The sequence below is a fragment of the Oncorhynchus masou genome, chromosome 27 (assembly GCF_036934945.1).
Source record: "Oncorhynchus masou masou isolate Uvic2021 chromosome 27, UVic_Omas_1.1, whole genome shotgun sequence".
Classification (NCBI taxonomy): domain Eukaryota; kingdom Metazoa; phylum Chordata; class Actinopteri; order Salmoniformes; family Salmonidae; genus Oncorhynchus; species Oncorhynchus masou.
In genome coordinates, this window is record NC_088238.1 from 21,442,798 (window position 1) to 21,463,333 (window position 20,536).

Here is a 20,536-nt window from a genome sequence, read left to right on the forward strand (position 1 = left end):
CTTGTGGGTCAGCAGCAAGTGTATAGTGTTTTACTGTATTGTCCCCTTGAGACTGTGTGTGTGTGTGAGAGAGAGTAAGCAAACAGACTATACAGAGATGATTCACTCAATCAGCTGTTGGCAAGCAGTCTAACAAGGGGAGGCGCTACGGTCCCCATAGTGATACATTCCAGTATAAGTCTGTGTAAATCAACATATGTCATGGGACTAAACCATATGGTCACTGGCGCTAATTAGTCTATACCCTGTCATCCATCCAGCATGGGGATGAGCTAGTTGGCTGGGACACATCAGATGACAATGCTGTCAGTTAAAGACCAGGTCAACCAAGCTTGTTCTACTATACAGATATGAAGTGTGGGGATGCAATCTGACGAACAAGCGTACTTGGGGGATAATTTTAATTAACTTGAGTCAAATTTCAATGGGAGACTAATTGAAAATTAGACTTAAGTGGAAGTTAGGATTCACCCCCTAGTGACTGTGAGGGTTTGGTTGTACTACAGGTGTCACTAAACCTCCGGTCAACTTTTGACCCTGACTCTTGGGACCTACATCACCCTGTTGTGTGGTTTATGTCTGTCAATGAGTTGACGTGTGTGTGAAACACCCTTGTTTCAGCGTACAGGAACGCGGTGGAGATGACGCAGTATGGAGTGAAGAACAACACCACCTTCCTAGAGTGTCTTCCTAAGTCCCCTCAGGCCTCCATTCGCTGGCTCATCCACAGAGACAATGACAGGAGGAAAGAGGTCAGACAACAACTTCCCGAGTCAAAGTTGATTGAGAAGCTGGGTTGAACCATAGAAATCAAATGATTCATTCTGTGTGTTCAATGTCAGAGCTGGCTCAATTCCAACTCCAGTTTCTTGCAAATCAATGACGTTTTAGGCAAAAATGGAATCCCATGACGTAAAGGAGGATTGAGTAGGTATCCTTCGATTGTGACGACGTGTTTGAAGTAATATCAGACCACTATCATGTCATGTCTGTTGTAAAGTATTTATTGGCTGTGTAACAAGATAATGAGTAGTGATATACTGTAGATCAGATGTAGTATGGGCCCTAACTAATGAGTCTATTCTCAACGGGGGAAACATTTCACATTACTGACACCCTCTAAGACTTCCTGCTGCCCATCAGGCCATGAGAAATGACAAGGCTGTGCAAAGAGAAGTTGTTCTTTTGATAAAGATTCATATTTTTTACAGATTTCACTGTTTGTAGCTCTTGAAAATGAGTATTCCAGGTGAACTGTTTAGACTTCCTCCTGCAATTATTGACCTTTTACTATTGAAAAGCGATATCCCCAGTATTCATACAGTAAAGGACACTAGAGGGTAAAAAATGTATTTTTTTAGCAAAATTGTTTTTTAGACAGAACCTCAAACTTCAAGGAGTAGGGCATTCATGGCGTTGGGCTGATGGGAAGTCGTGATGTCATGGGCCTCCCCTTTGCTTGTGGGACAATAGAGAACAAAGGAGTAAAGCCCCGCCCCCCCTTGTGCTATGTCATGACATATCTGGACCACCTATTGAGATGTGCCTTACGTTAAGTAAATCCAGTGTTGAATGAGCTGAAAAGGAGACTGGAATGCCACTTTAAGTTGATTTGTCTTTACTTGACTATAGATCATGCTGTGGGATAATGTTATTCTATAGGACAATTAAGACCATTCTGCTGATACCTCTCTTTCCCCCTTCCAGGTGAAGCTGGGTGACCGTGTGGTCGCCACTGACCACGGCCTGCTCATCCGCTCCGTCCAGCTGTCCGACCAGGGCCTGTACTATTGCCTGGCCACGGAGAACACCTTCAAGCGCACCGTGGCCAAGCTCCGCCTGCGTGTCCTGAGTGAGGCCATGGTGTCAGTGCTGATGGACAAGCAGCAGTCTCCCTGGGCCTGGGCCAGCACCCTGCACCCCAAGGCCCTGCTCTCAGCCTTCAGCCCTGCAGAGAGCCTGGCCATACAGCAGTACTGTAAGGAGAGGAAGCAGCTCCAGAGCCTGCAAGGGGCCAGGCAGCAGAAGGGGCCGAGGGGAGGGCCTCCCCTACGGGGTGACATGGCCAAGCTCAAGCCCCTGCTAGACCTCCGGAAGAGCCGCAACCGCAGGAACCACCTGGAACTGCCTGATGTCTGACTGGTGGAGACAAGGGCTGTGTAGAGGGGGTATACATGAACACACACACACAACCCCCGAGCTCCCGCCCTGCCCAGAGGCAATGGACCTGAACTGAACACTTCCCTAGCTCCAGCTACTGTAGGTTTACAAGGAGAGAGTGGGACTCACCCTGCCTGGGGCTGTCTGTAGTCTTATATGCATGAGGTACACTGACCAGATGACTGTGATATACATGCACACCTCACATCCTGTTACACTCGCCATTTAGACAGAGGTGTAAAGCCCTGACCCTGGATCAGGACACATGGAGATGTGTGGATTTAGGCATCGGGTTCAGGTGTCGTAAGCTACATACACAGGATGACTTACTGCATTCAAAGCTGCTCCCATAGTTCTATGATAATACTTGCCACACTTATATACTGTAGTCACGCTATATAGTAGGCAATGGTCTGATAGCAGTATTGTAGTATATTCTGTATAGACATTTACAGCATGGGGAAATGCATCAGGCAGCATATAATGGCTTAGTATGGATGGATGTCTGGTCCAAGGAGAACAAACCTGGGGTTACAGATGGTGAAGATTGTGATTGAGTAGGGAGATCATTGGCATATTCATTTGTATATCCAAGAGGGGTGTTTCATAGGGAGCACCCTAGTTGTTTACACTCTGCTCTGCAACTGTACATTGACTCATATTCATCCATATGAACACTGTTTACAACTACCACCTATTACAGTTTTACATTTGACAAAACGACAGGGCTGTCGTCAATATCAGAAACAAATCTCTCATTGTATGACCCGTTTCTATGTTCACATTGTAGCTCTGTCTCTATGGAGGAACTCTATCCCTCCTAACACCAGATAAAATAGCAGCACAGCCTATACAAAGGGCATATTGTCCATACTAAGTGGTCCCAATAAAAATATTCCAGCCTTGGAAATTGAAACCGTGGTTAGGCCAAAGTACACCTCCAGCTCAGCTGCCACCCATATGGACAGTACCGTTACACTAGAACACGTAGCACTGTGTGAGCAAAGAACCTTTGTTGGGAGGGATTCTGCTCAATTTATTACAGGAACACTGGTAAGACCACCAGACATGTTCACAATCCTTACTCAGTCATATTCTAAACATCACGTTTAATAGGACAAAGGTCATAGAATGCGGTGACCTAACATTTTACGTCGTCTTTCCTGTATTTATTCACGTTACTTGGAACATTTATGTTCTTAAATGGTACGGGACATTGTGCCATACTGTACAAGTATCTCTTCGATAGTGTACGATACTGTGTCGTCAGCACATAAGCATGTTAATGTGTATAATCTCCATCTTAACTTTGTGGCTATTTGCAATACATCGTTGGATTGGTTTTATACTGAGGGAGTATAGCAGTGACGCACATCCTAGCTTTTGTATTCAGGTACATGCATGTACACTCCTGATTTTGGGGTTTGCATTTTCTTGATCCATGATTTGATGAGATATATTTCATCTCCTTACGGAGTTTTAATTTCACGTACAGCAAGGCAGACATGCACGATCAAAAATAATCATGATGACCATTTAACTTGAATATCATTCTAATCATTTCATTCACAGTTTGTGAGATGGTCAGATTGGCGCTCTCTGTTTTCTATAGTGTGAATAGCTCTTTCCTGTTTGTCTCAGAAGTATAGTCTGTGTAGATGTATTCAGGGTCGGTATGTGTACAGTGTTTTTCATTCTTTATTTTCATCATTGTAACTTATGTCATTGTGTCCAGTTTTTGTGGATCTGCGCTTTGGAATGTGACCCTAGTGTATATAATTTAACATATTTAATCAAATATTCTTGACCGTATCTGCAAATCGTAGAGCTATATTTTCTTTTTGACAAAATATGTTTTGAAGGTCTGGCTTTTCCTTAACATAAATCTCTATACTGACGAGTTGAGGTCGAGTCAAACTTTTAACAAAAGTGTCGTCATAGTGATGTTCAATGTCATTTCCATGTCATCATAAAACTGGTGTATTTCTATTTATTAATGTAATGACAGCCTGAATAAATGCATTTAGAAACTACTTTGAATTTCCTACATTTAGGTTGTAAGTAGTCAGAGATGAATCTGACAGGAGAGGAACAACCGGATCATTCCAAGGAGCAGGAAGTCCCCATATTTCACTTATCTCTTCAGATGTGATACACTTTCACTGTTCAGTCACGCTTAGGAATTACATCGATTTATTGAATGTATGGAATTCATGAGGTTGGTGGCACCTTTAAGTGGGGGAAGGCTTATGGTAATGTCTAGAGTGGAATTGGTGGAGTGGTATCAAATACATCTTAGACATGGTTTCCATGCGTTTGATGCCATTCCATTTACTCCATTCCAGCCATTTTATTATGAGCCGTCCTCCCCTCAGCAGCTTCCACTGATGAAATTGTATGATGAATGAAAACAATCACATTACTGTTCTGTTGGCTAGATATTTGCCGTGTTCATGTGCTAGTCGGAAATCTGAAATGTCCATCTTGCTAACTAACTGGTTGAAAGCAGTACGTGTATAATAACTACAAGTCGAAAATGTAAGTTTCCGAGTTCCGACTAGCACGTGAATGCAACATTAATATTGAGGAAAAAGGTCAGGGGTCCCTTCTGAGGAATTATGGGTAGGGAGAAGCTGCCCATGCAAATGGGGTGGATATCTGGGAAACAGTGCAATGACTCCAAGTGAAGCTGAATAGATTTACAATGTGATTTATTAGGTATCCACAAGTTTAAATACTTGAGAAATTATACTTAGGCATGACCTACTTTCCTTCAGAATATTTAAATGAAGATATCAGTAGCTGCTGTTAGAACTAGCATTGAATATTGGTTAGTTTCCGTTTGTAGATTCATATTCAGTACTTATTATTCATTTTCAAACAGCCACACATCTTAGAAGATAAGGCTTAGAAAGAAAATGGCTGCTTTAGAGTGTGCTGGTTCAGTGAAGGCTAGAGAGCTGAGGAGCACTAAGGCAAGTAATGATTTCTTGTTCAATCTCAATGAAACACTTTCCACTGTTACTGTACTCTCTAGAGTAGACAGCGGTATCAAAGCGCCCCGGGAACCGGCAAATGGTCACTTTAAACCCCGTAAAACTAAGGGAGGGTTCCTTGCGGGGAAAAACAGTGCTTTCTTACCAAACAAACCCAAGTGCCATGCAGAAACCACAGAATAATCATCCGTATGGGGGTGTTTTCACTCTCATTTTGATTTACGGGCCACATGAGGTGAAAGGGAAACTGAATAATTTGGCTTCAAATGTACAATAGAGAGTTTTGTTCCAGTAATGAGAGAACCTAAGCTGGTTAGGTGGGCCAGTTTTGCTAGACTCATGCCGTGCCATAACCCTACTTAAGACCCCTTGAGAAGCAGGGTATCATAAAATAACTTCACTTCCTCCCTGTTCCTGCCTCCATTGATATGCATGGCTCAACTTCAGTGGGATCCGAGATTAAGTTGAATACATTTGAATCAGCTTGATTTCTTTTTATTGGAGTCATGACTGTTCGCTACATTAATGTCAGCAATTTCAACCGCTGTATATTCCAGCTTTCAAGATCCCTGACCAAAATCTAGCAGGGAGGTGTGTGCAAATCAAATTACAATAACATAAAGGAACAGTTTTATAAGAATTTGTAAAAAGTACATTCTAACTCCCACAATGTCTACAATATATCCTCGCTTTGTATCAGAGCAAGAATTCTGACATTGTAAATAACACAAATGATGAACGTGCGTGATATTAAGTTACAGCACACTGATGTCCTTGTACCCCCGCTGTTCCTCTGTTGCACAGCAGCATTGTCCCTCTCACACAAGCTTGTTGTTGTTTCTGCTTACCAAACAATGTGCCACTGTGCAGAGTACCAAGGCTGCTGACCCTAAGCCTATCAGCGTGAACTGCACCGTCTCCAGCATGTCAACACGAGATAACAGCTCCTTCTTAAACCTGTCCGCTGTCTCGTCATCCAGGGATGCCGTCTGTAGAAACAGACAGTCGTTGAGGTGTAGCACGTACAGAAACGAGAGGTTATATACTCAGGAAATACTTTGGAAATATGCCATAACAAACGCAAGTTAAAAAGTTTTAGAAGTAAGGCCTGGAAGCAGTAAATACAGCTCAAATGACTTACCTCGTTTAGCCAAACTATAGGGAGCACGGTGTAATCCTTCACTTTCTTTAACACCCTGGAGAATATGTAATGAGAGCGAGATGTCCTTGGATGAGTGTCTGTACATACAATAGTAAAGTACGGGAAAATAATAGACCGAGACATTAAACCTACGTGATGATCTTGGAGGGGCCGTACATCATGTTCACCTGCAGTCTCTTAGCGAACCTCAGACTGAACCCTGTTGTCTGACAGAAACAAACACCAAACACATTTATCCCCACAGCAGTACATCATGTTCACCTGCAGTCTCTTAGCGAACCTCAGACTGAACCCCGTGGTCTGACGGAAACAAACACCAAACACATTTATCCCCACAGCAGTTAGGCCTACTGTACTGTACACGCCAGCAACAGACAATCAGGAGCTGTCAAAATCTAAATACATGCGAGAGCAAAAGGATGTCGCTTATTGAGAGAACAGCACAAGAATACCATGTGTGCTAAGACTTTTTTGGGAGCATATTCACAGATGACTGCATAGTTGGGAAGGTCCTTTGACATCTCCTAGAGGTCAGGGGTGAAAGGTGAATGGATGCAGGGCTCTCACCGGTTCCACATCCAGGAACGTGACGTGATGCTCCTCACTAGGACCAAGGCCCTCCACATCTTCAACCAGGTATGGACTACCATGCAGGAAGTGAGGCAGGGAGATGTAGACTGGTTGTCCTGGTTGAGAATATCAAAGATGGACACGTTGATCACCTGGTACTGTACACAGGACATGCATACAGTACGTGTTGAACCCACAGTTTTCCCTGACCAGGAAAAACTCTGGGACCTGCTTGTAGTCCAATGGAACTGCAGTAAATGCTAGTTGCTATTAACCCTTTATTGCTCCTGTAAGTCTCTCTGGATAAGAGCGTCGGCTAACATGACAAAAATATTAATTTATTAGACTTCTGTGCCATTCATACAGTGCTAATAGATAATATTATGATTATGATCTATTATGATTATTATGATTTTATCTGCTGATGTCCAGCAGTGCAGGAACCAGTTAGTGACTGTTGCCCGTGTCCCTCACCACGAGAGGAGCTGATGTCCAGGACTCCAGCCAATGTGCAGTTCTTAGAGACCACGGAGTCCGTGCAGAAGCACTGGTTGTCTGGGTTGACTGCAGGGGAGGCTAAGGTGAGCGGGGGCAGTTTGAACCGGTACACCTCGATCCCCTTCAGGTCCAGGCTCCTCTCATACTCAGCTGACACAGACCTGAAGACATTGAAGAACAGTGCTTTTATGAGACAAGGCTCTTTGTTTTTTCCGGGGCCTGACCTCTTGTGGTCATGATTAAAAGGGCATCTTCAAAAGTGATGATGGGAATAGAAGATCAGGGGCCCTACTGAGTGAAGAGTCCCTTCCAGACTTCAAGGGGGGTGATAAACAAGTAGTACATTTCTATTGACTGTATGATGGCAGTGAACAGGATTAAAACTGATAAGTTGTTTTACAGACTAAGGGCACTGCAAAACATAATCAGTCATCTCCACTTGTATTTGTATACCATAACACCAGTCTACATGAGATCTGAACATTGATGAGTTATAATCTCCACTTGTCTTTGTATACCATAACACCAGTCTACATTAGATTTGAACATTGATGAGTTATCATCTCCACTTGTCTTTGTATACCATAACACCAGTCTACATGAGATCTGAACATTGATGAGTTATCATCTCCACTTGTCTTTGTATACCATAACACCAGTCTACATGAGATCTGAACATTGATGAGTTATCATCTCCACTTGTATTTGTATACCATAACACCAGTCTACATGAGATCTGAACATTGATGAGTTATCATCTCCACTTGTCTTTGTATACCATAACACCAGTCTACATGAGATCTGAACATTGATGAGTTATCATCTCCACTTGTCTTTGTATACCATAACACCAGTCTACATGAGATCTGAACATTGATGAGTTATCATCTCCACTTGTCTTTGTATACCATAACACCAGTCTACATTAGATCTGAACATTGATGAGTTATCATCTCCACTTGTCTTTGTATACCATAACACCAGTCTACATGAGATCTGAACATTGATGAGTTATCATCTCCACTTGTCTTTGTATACCATAACACCAGTCTACATTAGATCTGAACATTGATGAGTTATCATCTCCACTTGTATTTGTATACCATAACACCAGTCTACATGAGATCTGAACATTGAGTTATCATCTCCACTTGTCTTTGTATACCATAACACCAGTCTACATTAGATCTGAACATTGATGAGTTATCATCTCCACTTGTCTTTGTATACCATAACACCAGTCTACATGAGATCTGAACATTGAGTTATCATCTCCACTTGTCATCGTATACCGTAACACCAGTCTACATGAGATCTGAACATTACTATCCTCCCCAATAAGTAAATGATCACTTGTCTTTGTATACCTGAACATTGAGTTATCTCCACTTGTCATCGTAAGTAGTCTAATGAGATCTGAACATTACTATCCTCCCCAATAAGTAAATGATCACTCCACCTGCTGATGTCAGGGGAGAAGAAGTACAGAGGCTTCTTCTTGTCCAGGAAGGGAGAGAATGACGAGCCATCTGATTAAAATAGTCAGAACAATGGTAAAGCACATAGAATTGAATATATTAACCATGGGAGTATAAGATGATTTAGTAATGATTCTCCAGTGTTCTTAATTGATTTCTTATGCATTTGAGATGTTTTGGTTGTGTGAGTAAAATGTAATTCAACAAGACAGTGATTCAATGCAAGTTGTCTGCTGCCTGGGTATTTGGGTGACTGTACCTGTGCCGTTGATCATGTCGCAGTATGTGTTGTTCCAGAAAGACACCTTCCTATTAGAGAGAAATCAGTACAGCCATCAGTTATTGGGTAATACGACCCAGACAAAAACTACCTACATTCAGGGGTGGATTGGGACAATAAATTGGCCCTGGCATTTCAAATATACCAGCATATTGTTTTCCTTGAGGCCCCCACACCGGCCTATTTTTTTTTCTTTGAGGCCCCCATTATTAGCCAGATCATTATTAGGAGCACAAAAAAACTAGTTTGACAGACCTACTGGGCTACAAATGGACCAGCCCATCTGGCTTTTGCCCAAAATACCAGATAGCTAGTCCGCACCTGCCTACACTCACCAAAGACCTGTGGTTTTACATGGTTTGCCAGGAGAATTCTACAGATGATGCTGTAAATCCATGATGTCATTAGACTAAACTGACAATATGGACCCTACGGTAACAGTAACAGACTCAGATGTTTCACTTTAAGATGTACGCCAAACAAAAAGCATTGATTTAAAAGTTTAAGAACAAACCATGCAACTCTATGCACAAGGACTACTTTGAACAATTTACACAAAATGTCACAAAAACACATTTACTAGAACTGTGCAGATGCACATTTTTCTAACAGAATTACAATTTATTTATTTTTTATTTTGTTTATTGATATTACATCCGGTAACGGAAAAACGGTAAGAGAATTGCATCATGGGTCCCTGTTATGATATGGGGGGAAGGTTAGTGTTTACTCATTGCACTATTTGGATTCAACCCTCACAACAACTCTCCATCAACTTCAGTGTGTGGAGGCTCAAGATAGACTCACTTTTCCCCCTGCCAGCTGTCAATGATAGACACTTTCGAGATGTCATCCTTGCCTGTGAAGACACTGTATGGCCCATCATAGGTGCCATTGTACTGAGGAAACAGCACATCACACCATAGTACATTACATTTCATTAAGTTATTCTTACATTTTCAGTGAATGTAACATAAATAATGCAGATTGGTATTTTTTGGAATAATGTACATATAAAACGAAATAAAGGATTTGTATTATTCTATATAGGGAAGGTATAGAAACTGATATGCTGGTGAGCTTACAGGGAAAAAGAGGCCCAGTGTCCCTTTCAGAATGGGGTCTTTGTAACCCCAGAGTATTTCCCTCACTGTCCGTCGCTGGAAGAGGGAGACATTGTTTAACTTTATTGCAGCTTCCAGTGCCCATGGGGGAAACAACTTGTACCCACCCTGAAAGGAAGGAAAAGAAAAAGGAAGTTGCATTTCCATTATTCAAAACGAGTACATTACATAATGTCAGCACACCTGCATATTACTGCTTCCCCGGCTCATACAGATAGAGGATTGCAACAGAAGGTTTTTATGACTGATGTGGTGACATGCGAGAGAGGGCTGTGTCCTACAAATGGTTGTATTATTGCCTCTAACCTTATAGATGCTTGAACATATAGAATACAAGAGTCCCGATCTGTTATCTACAGTGCCTTCGGGAAGTAGTCAGACCACTTGACATTTTGATTGGTTACAGCCATGTTCTAAAATTGATGAAATAAAAACAAATACTCAGCAATCAACACACAATACCCCATAATGACAAAGCATAAACAGGTTTTAATTTGCAAATATATAACATATAAAAACAGAAATACCTTATTTACATAAGTATTCAGACCCTTTGCTATGAGACTTGAAATGAAGCTCGGGTGCCTCCTGTTTCATCCTTTTTCTTTTCTTTTTTTCTTTACTTAAAATAAATAAAAATAAATGCATGGTATCCAATTGGTAGTTAGTCTTGTCCCATCTCTGCAACTCCCATACGGACTCGGGAGAGGCAAAGGTCAGGAAGGCCGTGAGTCCTCCAAAACACAACCCAGTCAAGCCGCACTGCTTCTTGACACAATGTCCGCTTAACCCGGAAGCCAGCCGCACCAATGTGTCAGAGGGAACACCGTACACCTAGCAACCATGTCAGCCTGCATTGTGCCCGGCCCGCCACAGGAGTCGCTAGTGCGTGATCGGACAAGAACATCCCTGCCGGCCAAACCCTCCCCTAACCCGGACGACGCTGGGACAATTGTGCGCTGCGCCATGGGTCTCCCTGTCGGCTGCGACAGAGCCTGGACTCAAACCAGGATCTCTATTGGCACAGTCTTAGACCACTGCGCCACTTGGGAGGCCAAGATGTTTCTACAACTTGATTGGAATCCACCTGTGGTACATTTATGATTGAGAAAGGCACACAGTTGACAGTGCATGTCAGAGCAAAAACCAAGCCATGAGGTCAAAGGATTTGTGATGGTCATTCTGAAAGAGCTCTAGAGTTCCTCTGTGGAGATGGGAGAACGTTCTAGAAGTACAAGCATCTCCGCCACACTCCCCCTATCAAGCCTTTATGGTAGAGTGGCCAGACGGAAGCCACTCCTCAGTAAAAGGCACATGACAGCCTGCTTGGAGTTTCCCAAAAGGCAGCTAAAGTTTCTCAGACCATGAGAAACAAGATTCTCTGGTCTGATGGAACCAAGATTGAACTGTTTGGCCTGAATGCTAAGCATCAGGTCTGGAGGAAACCTGGCAAGACAACACAGGAGTGGCTTCGGGACAAGTCTCTGAATGTCCTTAAGTGGCCCAGCCAGAGCCCGGGTTTGAACCTGATCTAACATCTCTGGAGAGAGCTGAAAATATCTGTGCAGCGACGCTCCCCACCTGACAGAGAATGGGAGATACTCCCCGAATACAGGTGTGCCAAGCTTGTCGCATCAACAAAGTACCGAGTAAAGGGTTTGAATACTTATGTAAATGTGATCTTTCATTTTCTAAAAGCCTGGTTTGCTTTGTCATTATGGGGTATTGTGTGTAGATTGATGAGGGGGAAAAATCCAAATCCATATTAAAATAAGGCTGTAATGTAACAAAATGTGGAAAAAGGGATCTGAACACTTTCCTAAGGCACTGTACATGTGCACTTCAACCAAACATTCACAATAACACCGGAGTGTTGTGAGACCACCACAGCCAGACTCACAACTAAATAAATTGTGGTTTGTAAAGACAGTGAAAGCTAGGGCCCCATAACTTATGTTGTGCTCATATAATCCAGACACTTGGGTTCCCTTCAACCCCAGCTCTCCTTATTGTCCATTTTCTCTACTCCAGACAATGGAACCTCGACAGAGGTGGAATACACAACATCCACTCAGACAGGTAGAGAGAGCCATCACAAGGTATGAGCTGTCACCCACTTACAGCCACAGCCAGGTTGAGGGAGGTGACACTGTCCTCCTCAGACCCCACAGACAAGGAGGGCTCAAATATGGCCCCCGCAGGGAGCAGGAAGGAGATGGTGTGGTTCTCTGGGTTGGCCGTGATGTTCTCTTTGGGCAGGTACCGCGTCCTGATAGATAGAGAGACACACACGGACGAGTGTCACCCACCCTATCGTCTCCTGCTTTCTCACCCAGTGACTTTTAATCTCTCATACATTATATCATATTAGATTGGATTCTAGATTATGTATTAAAATATTGGTGTTCTCTCTTCATCTATATTAGTAGTAGATATTAAAGAGCAATTTATAATTCAAAGTCATCCAATTATATTTAGAATACAAAGTGGAGATGAACAACACCATAGGTTTTCTTCCTCTATACAGCATTGAAATCACCTAACAGAGATGATGCACATCGTATATACATCATTTTGTTGATCTTTTAGAGACATCTGAGTGAGTAGGGACCTACTTGTATGTGTAGGGCCCTTTCTCCACCAATTTGGGCTTTGACCCATTCTCCACCACGTCCTGTGGGTTCTGCACGTCAAAGAGCCAGAACTGTCTGTAGACAGGTGCGTCTGCAGACACCCAGTTGTCCCAGGCTGTGGTTCCAGGCTCAATGACCGATTCCTGCATTCACCAGACAGACAGAAACACTTTCTATACAGTGCCCTGATTGTAAGTAAAGCAGCAATCTTTTCACTCATTTATTTAAGTTATGTCAACTTTTTAGATGCATTTGGAAAATATGATCTGGGACCTGCAAGAGATTGAACAAATGAAGATGTTTCTTTCACTTACGGTTTAGAATCTACTCTCATGTCCCTTTCTCGCTAGCAGCAAACCACTTTTTCCCAAATGGACCTCTTAGAAATCCACAACGGTTACAGCTCTAGCAAGCTGACACTCACCTTTGTAACAGTCTCACGGATGATATTGTTCCCCACGGGGATAAGGATTATACCTAATATGGCCACTGCAATTCCAGCCCCAATTCCAGCCTTTAGCCCACACAGCTTGTTCCAGCAACCCATGGTGGTGTGTGTTTCTGTCTGTGGTGTATGGAGGTCCCAGCAGCAGCCGTGCCAGCGGAGAGACCGAGAGACTGAGACTGAAGGACAAGTACAGACAGATGTAGCTGGTCCTAAACCAGGTCACCTACTGATAAGAGGTATATAGTAATGTGACAGCTGGGGGTTGAAGGTTGGGTGATGATGACTCCTGACCTACAGATATCACTACAATACACTAGCTGATTGGAGCTCTGCTTAACTGAGGAGGAGTCAAGAAGGAAGGAGATGCTCTGAGAAGAACTGTGATTTCTGTACCTATTAATACAGAGCAGGTCTCTGTATATCATGTTGTGTTAACTGGATATTCTATTCTAATATTATTTCCTGATGGTATGTGGGTTGCTTTTTACCCTCTCCCTCTTAGAGGAAGAGATGGTCACTGTTGGAGGTGGGTCGGAGGAGACAAATTGGGTACTTTTCAGAGAATATATCCACAACTGTATGTTTTCAATGGAATTTGAATAGCTTTACTAATCCCATGCTGATAACGAAGAAGTAGATGCGTAATGTTGATTATATGATTATGGCAAACCATGGTTATGACAGCCATAGATTTGAGTGATATTGGAGTTATCTTCTACCTCGGTCTGGTCAAATGTCAGGTCATTCAGTATGTGGGAGATTCTGTGTCACAAATACGCCCCCTGGTGTTACAAATACAGACCTACAACTTTTGTTGAACAGGTGTATTTATTATTGACATGCATTATTCAGGTGTTGTTATCTTAGAGTTAATAGGTTCCTCCTCTTCCCTCCAGGTGAACCTCTGTCCCACATCCATATCTCTACTTTACTAAACACCTTGACGCTGGTGGGAGGACATATAAACTCAGCAAAGAAAGAAACGTCCTCTCACTGTCAACTGCATTTATTTTCAGCAAACTGAACATGTGTAAATATTTGTATGAACATAACAAGATTCAACAACTGAGACATAAACTGAACAAGTTCCACAGAAGTGACAGAAATGTAATAATGTGTCCCTGAACAAACGGGAGCGGAGGGGGTCAAAATCAAAAGTAACAGTATCTGTTGTGGCCACCAGCTGCATTAAGTACTGCAGTGCATCTCCTCCTCATGGACTGCACCAGATTTGCCAGTCCTTACTGTGAGATGTTGACCCACTCTTCCACCAAGGCACCTGCAAGTTCCCGGACATTTCTTGGGGGAATGGCCCTAGCCCTCACCTTCCGATCCAACAGGTCCCAGATGTGCTCAATGGGATTGAGATCCGGGCTCTTCACTGGCCATGGCAGAACACTGACATTCCTGTCTTGCAGGAAATCATGCACAGAATGAGCAGTATGGCTAGTGGCATTTTCATGATGGAGGGTCATGTCAGGATGAGCCTGCAGGAAGGGTACCACATGAGGGAGAAGGATGTCTTCCCTGTAACGCACAGCGTTGAGATTGCCTGCAATGACAACAAGCTCAGTCCAATGATGCTGTGACACACCTCCCCAGACCATGACAGACCCTCCACCTCCGAAAAGATCCCACTCCAGAGTACAGGCCTCGGTGTAATGCTCATTCCTTCGACGATAAACGCAAATCCGACCATAACCCCCGGTGAGACAAAACCGCGACTGGTCAGTGAAGAGCACTTTTTGCCAGTCCTGTCTGGTCCAGCGATGGTGAGTTTGTGACAACAGGCAACGTTGTTGCCAGTGATGTCTTGTGAGGACCTGCCTTACAACAGTTATGGACATTGCAATGTATTGCCCTGGCCACATCTGCAGTCCTCATGCCTCCTTGCAGCATGCCTAAGGCATGTTCGCAAAGATGAGCCGGGATCCTGGGCATCTTTCTTTCTGTGTTTTTCAGAGTCCGTAGAAAGGCCTCTTTAGTGTCCTAAGTTTTCATAACTGTGACCTTAATTGCCTACCGTCTGTAAGCTGTTAGTGCATGCTCATTAAATTGGGAAACACTGTTTAAACCCTTTACAATGAAGATCTGTGAAGTTATTTGGAATTTTACAAATGATCTTTGAACGATAATGAAAAAGGGACGTTTCTTTTTTTGGATGGGCTCATTGTAATGCCTGGATTGGAATTAATCGAATGGATTCAAACATGTGGTTTCCATATGTTTGATACAGTTCAATATAATCCATTCTAACCATTACAATGAGTACATCCTCCTATGGCACCTCCCACCAGCCTCCTCTGCCCTCCTGACCTGCCACACCCTGTTCTTCACTTTTACGGGCACCAGGTAGCCTAGAGGTTAAGAGCGTTGGGCCAGTAACCAAAAAGTTTCTGGTTTGAATCCCCAAGCTGACTAAATAAAAAATATGTTGATTTTCCCTTGAGGAAGGCACTCAACCCTAATTGTTCCTGTAAATCGCTTTGAGCATCTGCTAAAAGACACATTTATATTTAAATGTATTTAATCCACAGGAGGATATCAAACTCCACCTGAAGATTCACTACAACAGGTGCACAAACCTGGGCCAAACATGACTAAAGCTTACGTGTGATTCCTTGTTCAATATGCCAAAGCAGCATATGCATTCTACATAATAAACTACGATCTGAAAGAGGCTGATCAAGCAAATGTTGATTGTAAACAACAAAAAATACTGTCAGTAAAATATTGGTTGAAATGACTGTCTTTCACACATTGAGATACTTCAGAATGACACCATCACCACACCAGCCTACCAACAGCTATGTGTTATTATGTGTTATTACACTACAGTCCACGGGTAAGGATCCTTCATCTATGTGGCTTCCTCCCCTCCAGTTCTCGTTCCCATCTCCAGTCCATATCCACAGTAAAAGTTCTACACCTATTTCAATGTTTGGTCCTTGCTTCGCAAACAGGCACATAAGCATGCCTCTCTTCATGTGAAACAATTTGGAATAGTTGCAATATATTAGAAATGACATTAGAAGATGTATGCAATTAAATCTAGTGAATGCAGTTATATTTAATGACATTGCAAGACTGGGGTCATGACTAACATTACCATTTCGTATTGCTGCCATGATTATTAACAGGCGCAAGGTTCTCAGATCAGTCTCATTTGCTTTTCATTTCACATAGGTTGGAAGAGCTGTCAAAAGTTTTTTTTAAAGTGCTGTGAGCTGTACCTCTGTGGCGCATAGTGTCTGTCAATGAGCTGATTGTTTAGGAATTGAATGAGTGTGCATTAACCCAATGAGACATGACATATCTAACCATGCAAATGATCAGAGGCTTGAAGATAATAGTTGCAGGATTTGAACCCATGCCTCACATGACGGAGATGTCTGTGTTAACCCGTCCTGTTCTTTCTTCACCTTTGCTAATAGCCACGCCTTTCCTCCCCACTATCCCCAGGGGAGCCAGTGCCCCCATCTACCCCTCCCCTATGGGGTATCCCTACCAGTGCACCATCCTGGGCAACCCCAGCCCACTTACCAGATACTGGATCCAGCAACACCACCTCCTACTTCACCATGAAGGAGAGACAGACTGAGTGGGGCTCAAACCCACATTGCAAGAAATGTGACCTTGAAGTGCTGGGTGTGTAAAACCCAGCATATACCTCATGAGCCACTCCTGAGATCTGACAAGTGCTCCTCCGTGATATTGAACCAGACAAGTCTAGAACCCTTAAATACAAACATCTTGGGCAAAGCTAGCATTCAAACCCATGTTGGAGTTGGCTTGCCACTCCAGCACTAACCTGTTGTTGAGCTATCAAGGAACTCAGGGGTTCAGAGCTTCAAATGAGTATTCATAACTATGTTCTCTTCACTTGTAATCTCCACCAGATGGCCACCAGCATGATCCTGTGCAGTTTAAATGAGAGGCCACTGACGGCTCCAGTGTATTAGTAAGTGAAAAAGATCCCGTTCATGGCCAAGTAATTAAAAAAAAAATTATATCACTGTAACATCTGCTTCCAGCTCACACTCTCAAACACCTAGATCCTCTGAACGTAGCTCACTTTCCAACTCACACTCACAAACACCTAGATCCCCTGTACGTAGCTCACTTTCCAGCTCACACTCTCAAACACCTAGATGCCCTGAACGCAGCTCACTCTCCAGATTCCAATCATCTGAATTATAATCACCTGTTCACTCACCTGCATGTCATTTACACACACTATTTAGTTAAGTTATTTGCACCCCATCATTGTGAGGTATTGTTTGTTTTGTGACACATGTTGTTCTTGTCACTGGGGGGGGGTTCCGCTGTGATTTATGCTGCTTGTGTATGATAGTTTTTGTCTGTACTTTAGCCTATTGGATTTACTGTTATCTGCCTATTGCCTGATCTCCTGGACTAGGTTACTAGCATTTTCCCTGCCTGTACTGTTGCCCTTTTATAGCCCCTGTGTATGACCTTCTGCTTGCCCCTGGACCCAGCTACCTGCCTCCTCCTGTCGTCCTTTGCAATAAACACCTGCCGCGCCCTGCGCTTGAAACCAGTTCTCTGTCTCACCTTGTGTTCATTACAATCACAAGATATTTTATTTTGGATCTTGCTGAGGGCTTAAGCATATTCCGTTGGACAGCTTACTGCTTGGTGGTCGAGTGTTGGTTTGTGAAGATGGCCCCCTATGGTAGGAAGTAGGTTATAATGTTCATTCACAGCATCACAACTCAGGCGAAGGACAGTATAGCTAATTAGACTGCTGCCCAGGTGTGAGGTTAGAGGCTAAAGGAGCAGCCTAGAGAGAGTCACTGTCCAGCAGGTCTCAGCTCCTGTTTGACCATCCTCAATGTCCATGCCCACATCTGGGTCCTCAATGGTAGGAGTGATCTGTGGAGACAGAGGCTTCCACAGCAGCCTTTTTTCATATGTTAAATCAGTTTCAATTGAATTATATTTGATATGATCCTCAAACTTTTATCCAATTTGTTGGTATGAATTCAAATTATCCAACAACTGGCTCACCAGAAAACTGAAATGGCAGCTGTACAGGAATCTTACTGAATAATTCCACCTTTGTTGTCCAGAAACAACAATCATTATTCATTTCTATGCAACTATCCCTCAAAGTGGGCCTGAATGTCTCACGTTTTGTAATATGATTCAATGGGCTTGTTGAATTCATCCTAAATGTAGATTAGGTGAATGGCTTCTTGTTGACCAGGTTGGCACGGGGATCTGGTCTTGGGGAGACGTCTGACAATCAGCACCTTCCTGAAAGCAGCCACTAGATCGATGGTCTCTCTGACCAGGCTCACCATCTCCATCACCACATCTTCCTGGCTATTCTGTAAGACAGACAGACAGACCACAGGTGGAGAACCACCTCCAACTGTGCACGGACATCCGAGAATGAAGAAAGTATCACCCAGAACAGATTAGTTGAAAAATGGGCTTTCCATTAGCCAAGCTGTAACGCTGTATGGAGCTGTCTCATACCACGTTATAATTCTGTATCTACCTCTTATACTTTCCTCAGCACCTGGCCTGTATCTGTGGTCACAAAGGGAAATCTGTTTATAGGAAACCATTAGAATAGCAGGGGTCACCACCATTATTTTGCATGTACTCCTAAACATCCCCATTTGAAAGTAAAATGATATGTAAAAGGCATGCGGGAAATGTTCCCTGCATGCCTGGCTGGAAATAAATAAATGGAATGGTATCAAACACATGTTTGGTACAATTACATTCACTCCATTCCGGCCATTGTTATGAGTCATCCTCCCCTCAGCAGTGTCATGTGATGCAGACTATTCATATGGTATCTCTATCAGAAGGTGGAGATGAGGTCTTTCCATGGTTTTCTCTATAAAACCACCAGGTGGCAGAAATGCAACTACAACTCAGGTGTTGCATACCCTTTTGATTTTGTTTTATTTTGGAATTTAATGTTTTAATTCCAGAATTAATTTAATTAATTATATGTGTACTGTATGAGTTAACTGCCTGTTTGTTCCAACACTCTAACCACTAGGCTACCCTGCCGCCCCGTTTAATAATGAAAATATATTATAACACCCTAGTAGCCTAATAATCTGCATGAACCGTATAATATATCTCTTGAGGTTTCTCTTGGGGGTGAATAGCATGTTTGCCTTGGTTTAGCTATATCGGTGGCAGAAGTGGGATGGCTCCAGTGTTCCCTATAATAATTTATACACAGACAAGAAACAGTAAAGTACAGTACATTGTTTTCTCGCGTGATATCAAATGTCACTTACAGTATTAGGCATTTCCAAAGACCACAATATATTGACTCAAAGGTCAGTCTGGTATTTTGACAGAAAAAACTGAAACAGGAAGTATTCGTGGAGCCAGCTGGTGGTAATTGTAGTTGAATGAGCAGAGCTCACTGTGGCAGTGAAAGACGGACGTGCTGAGACGGAGAGAGCAATTCGCCGTGGAACTGTTTTCATTTACAGCTATTTATGCCACGACGAGAGAAATAGCTTACACTGACTGAAAGCGTATGAATATAGTGGACTGAAGAAACACACTCCTGGTCCTTTTTTTTTAAATCGTAAAAAAAAAGTATAAATCCAAGCGACCCGATAGCTTTCACACAAGGGCGTGTGTGGGTCTCGGGGAGCAGCGGCTCGCTTTTTAACCCTTGCATGTTGGTACTGTATCTATTTGATATTTTTGCATCACTTGGGTCCGGAGGATTTGCTTGAGGATGGGGTGTACCCTGAGCACGGACGATAAGGCGGCGGTGGAGCGCAGTAAAATGATCGACAGGAATCTGCGGGACGACGGGGAGAAAGCCGCAAGAGAGGTCAAGCTACTGCTTCTCGGTAAGGGAAGTGGTTGTCCTTGCTTCGTCCCGCAACGTGAAACATTGTGGGACGAAGCAATCGTTATCCGTGAACTTCACAAACTGTAATATTAGCTGCGATTGCGACATTGTAACTAAATGTCAAACGCACTATTTACAGTGATAAACAATTGGTCGGCATACATATAATGGCAACAATTTGAATTTAGAATTCTAGGTACGATTTTATACAATTCCGCATAGCACACAAGCTGTCGTAATCAAATTTAAAACATTGTCAACTTTTGCATAGACCTTGAAATCAAAGCACATTGGCGAAATTGGACGACCTAATAAAACAAAA

The 20,536-nt window shown here is 43.0% G+C and overlaps 3 protein-coding genes across 3 annotated transcripts in view; 2 read left to right on the forward strand and 1 right to left on the reverse strand.

Annotated features, from left to right (window-relative positions):
• The window catches only part of LOC135515780 (semaphorin-3C-like), a 40,740-nt gene extending 36,547 nt beyond the window's left edge, over positions 1-4,193 (forward strand). Inside the window, exons 17-18 of the mRNA XM_064939510.1 lie at positions 622-752; positions 1,708-4,193. Coding sequence (XP_064795582.1) covers positions 622-752; positions 1,708-2,139 — 563 coding nt within the window. The 3' untranslated portion in view covers positions 2,140-4,193. The remainder of the gene's footprint in view (positions 1-621; positions 753-1,707) is intronic.
• A 661-nt stretch (positions 4,194-4,854) lies between these two features.
• On the reverse strand, positions 4,855-13,595 carry cd36 (CD36 molecule (CD36 blood group)). Its single transcript, XM_064939511.1, has 12 exons — positions 13,326-13,595; positions 12,884-13,044; positions 12,390-12,537; positions 10,230-10,376; positions 9,952-10,043; positions 9,124-9,173; positions 8,846-8,915; positions 7,363-7,547; positions 6,886-7,004; positions 6,451-6,524; positions 6,298-6,352; positions 4,855-6,145 (listed from the first exon to the last, which is right to left on the reverse strand). The coding sequence occupies exons 1-12, from the start codon at positions 13,446-13,448 to the stop codon at positions 5,975-5,977; spliced, it is 1,395 nt and encodes a 464-aa protein (XP_064795583.1). The 5' UTR covers positions 13,449-13,595; the 3' UTR covers positions 4,855-5,974.
• Positions 13,596-19,747: 6,152 nt separating this feature from the next.
• Positions 19,748-20,536, forward strand: part of LOC135515782 (guanine nucleotide-binding protein G(i) subunit alpha-1) — a 28,560-nt gene continuing 27,771 nt past the window's right edge. Inside the window, exon 1 of the mRNA XM_064939513.1 lies at positions 19,748-20,212. Within this exon, the coding sequence (XP_064795585.1) occupies positions 20,095-20,212 (118 nt within the window). The 5' untranslated portion in view covers positions 19,748-20,094. The remainder of the gene's footprint in view (positions 20,213-20,536) is intronic.

Bases quoted from the DNA above. Each gene is read 5' to 3' on its own strand.
- cd36 (XM_064939511.1), bottom strand. From the start codon at position 13,448: ATGGGTTGCTGGAACAAGCTGTGTGGGCTAAAGGCTGGAATTGGGGCT. The intron at 6,525-6,885 runs GTGAGAGCCCTG...TGTTTCTGTCAG, and splicing joins CGTTCCTGGATGTGGAACCG to ACAACAGGGTTCAGTCTGAG. The intron at 6,353-6,450 runs GTAGGTTTAATG...CATATTCTCCAG, and splicing joins GGCCCCTCCAAGATCATCAC to GGTGTTAAAGAAAGTGAAGG.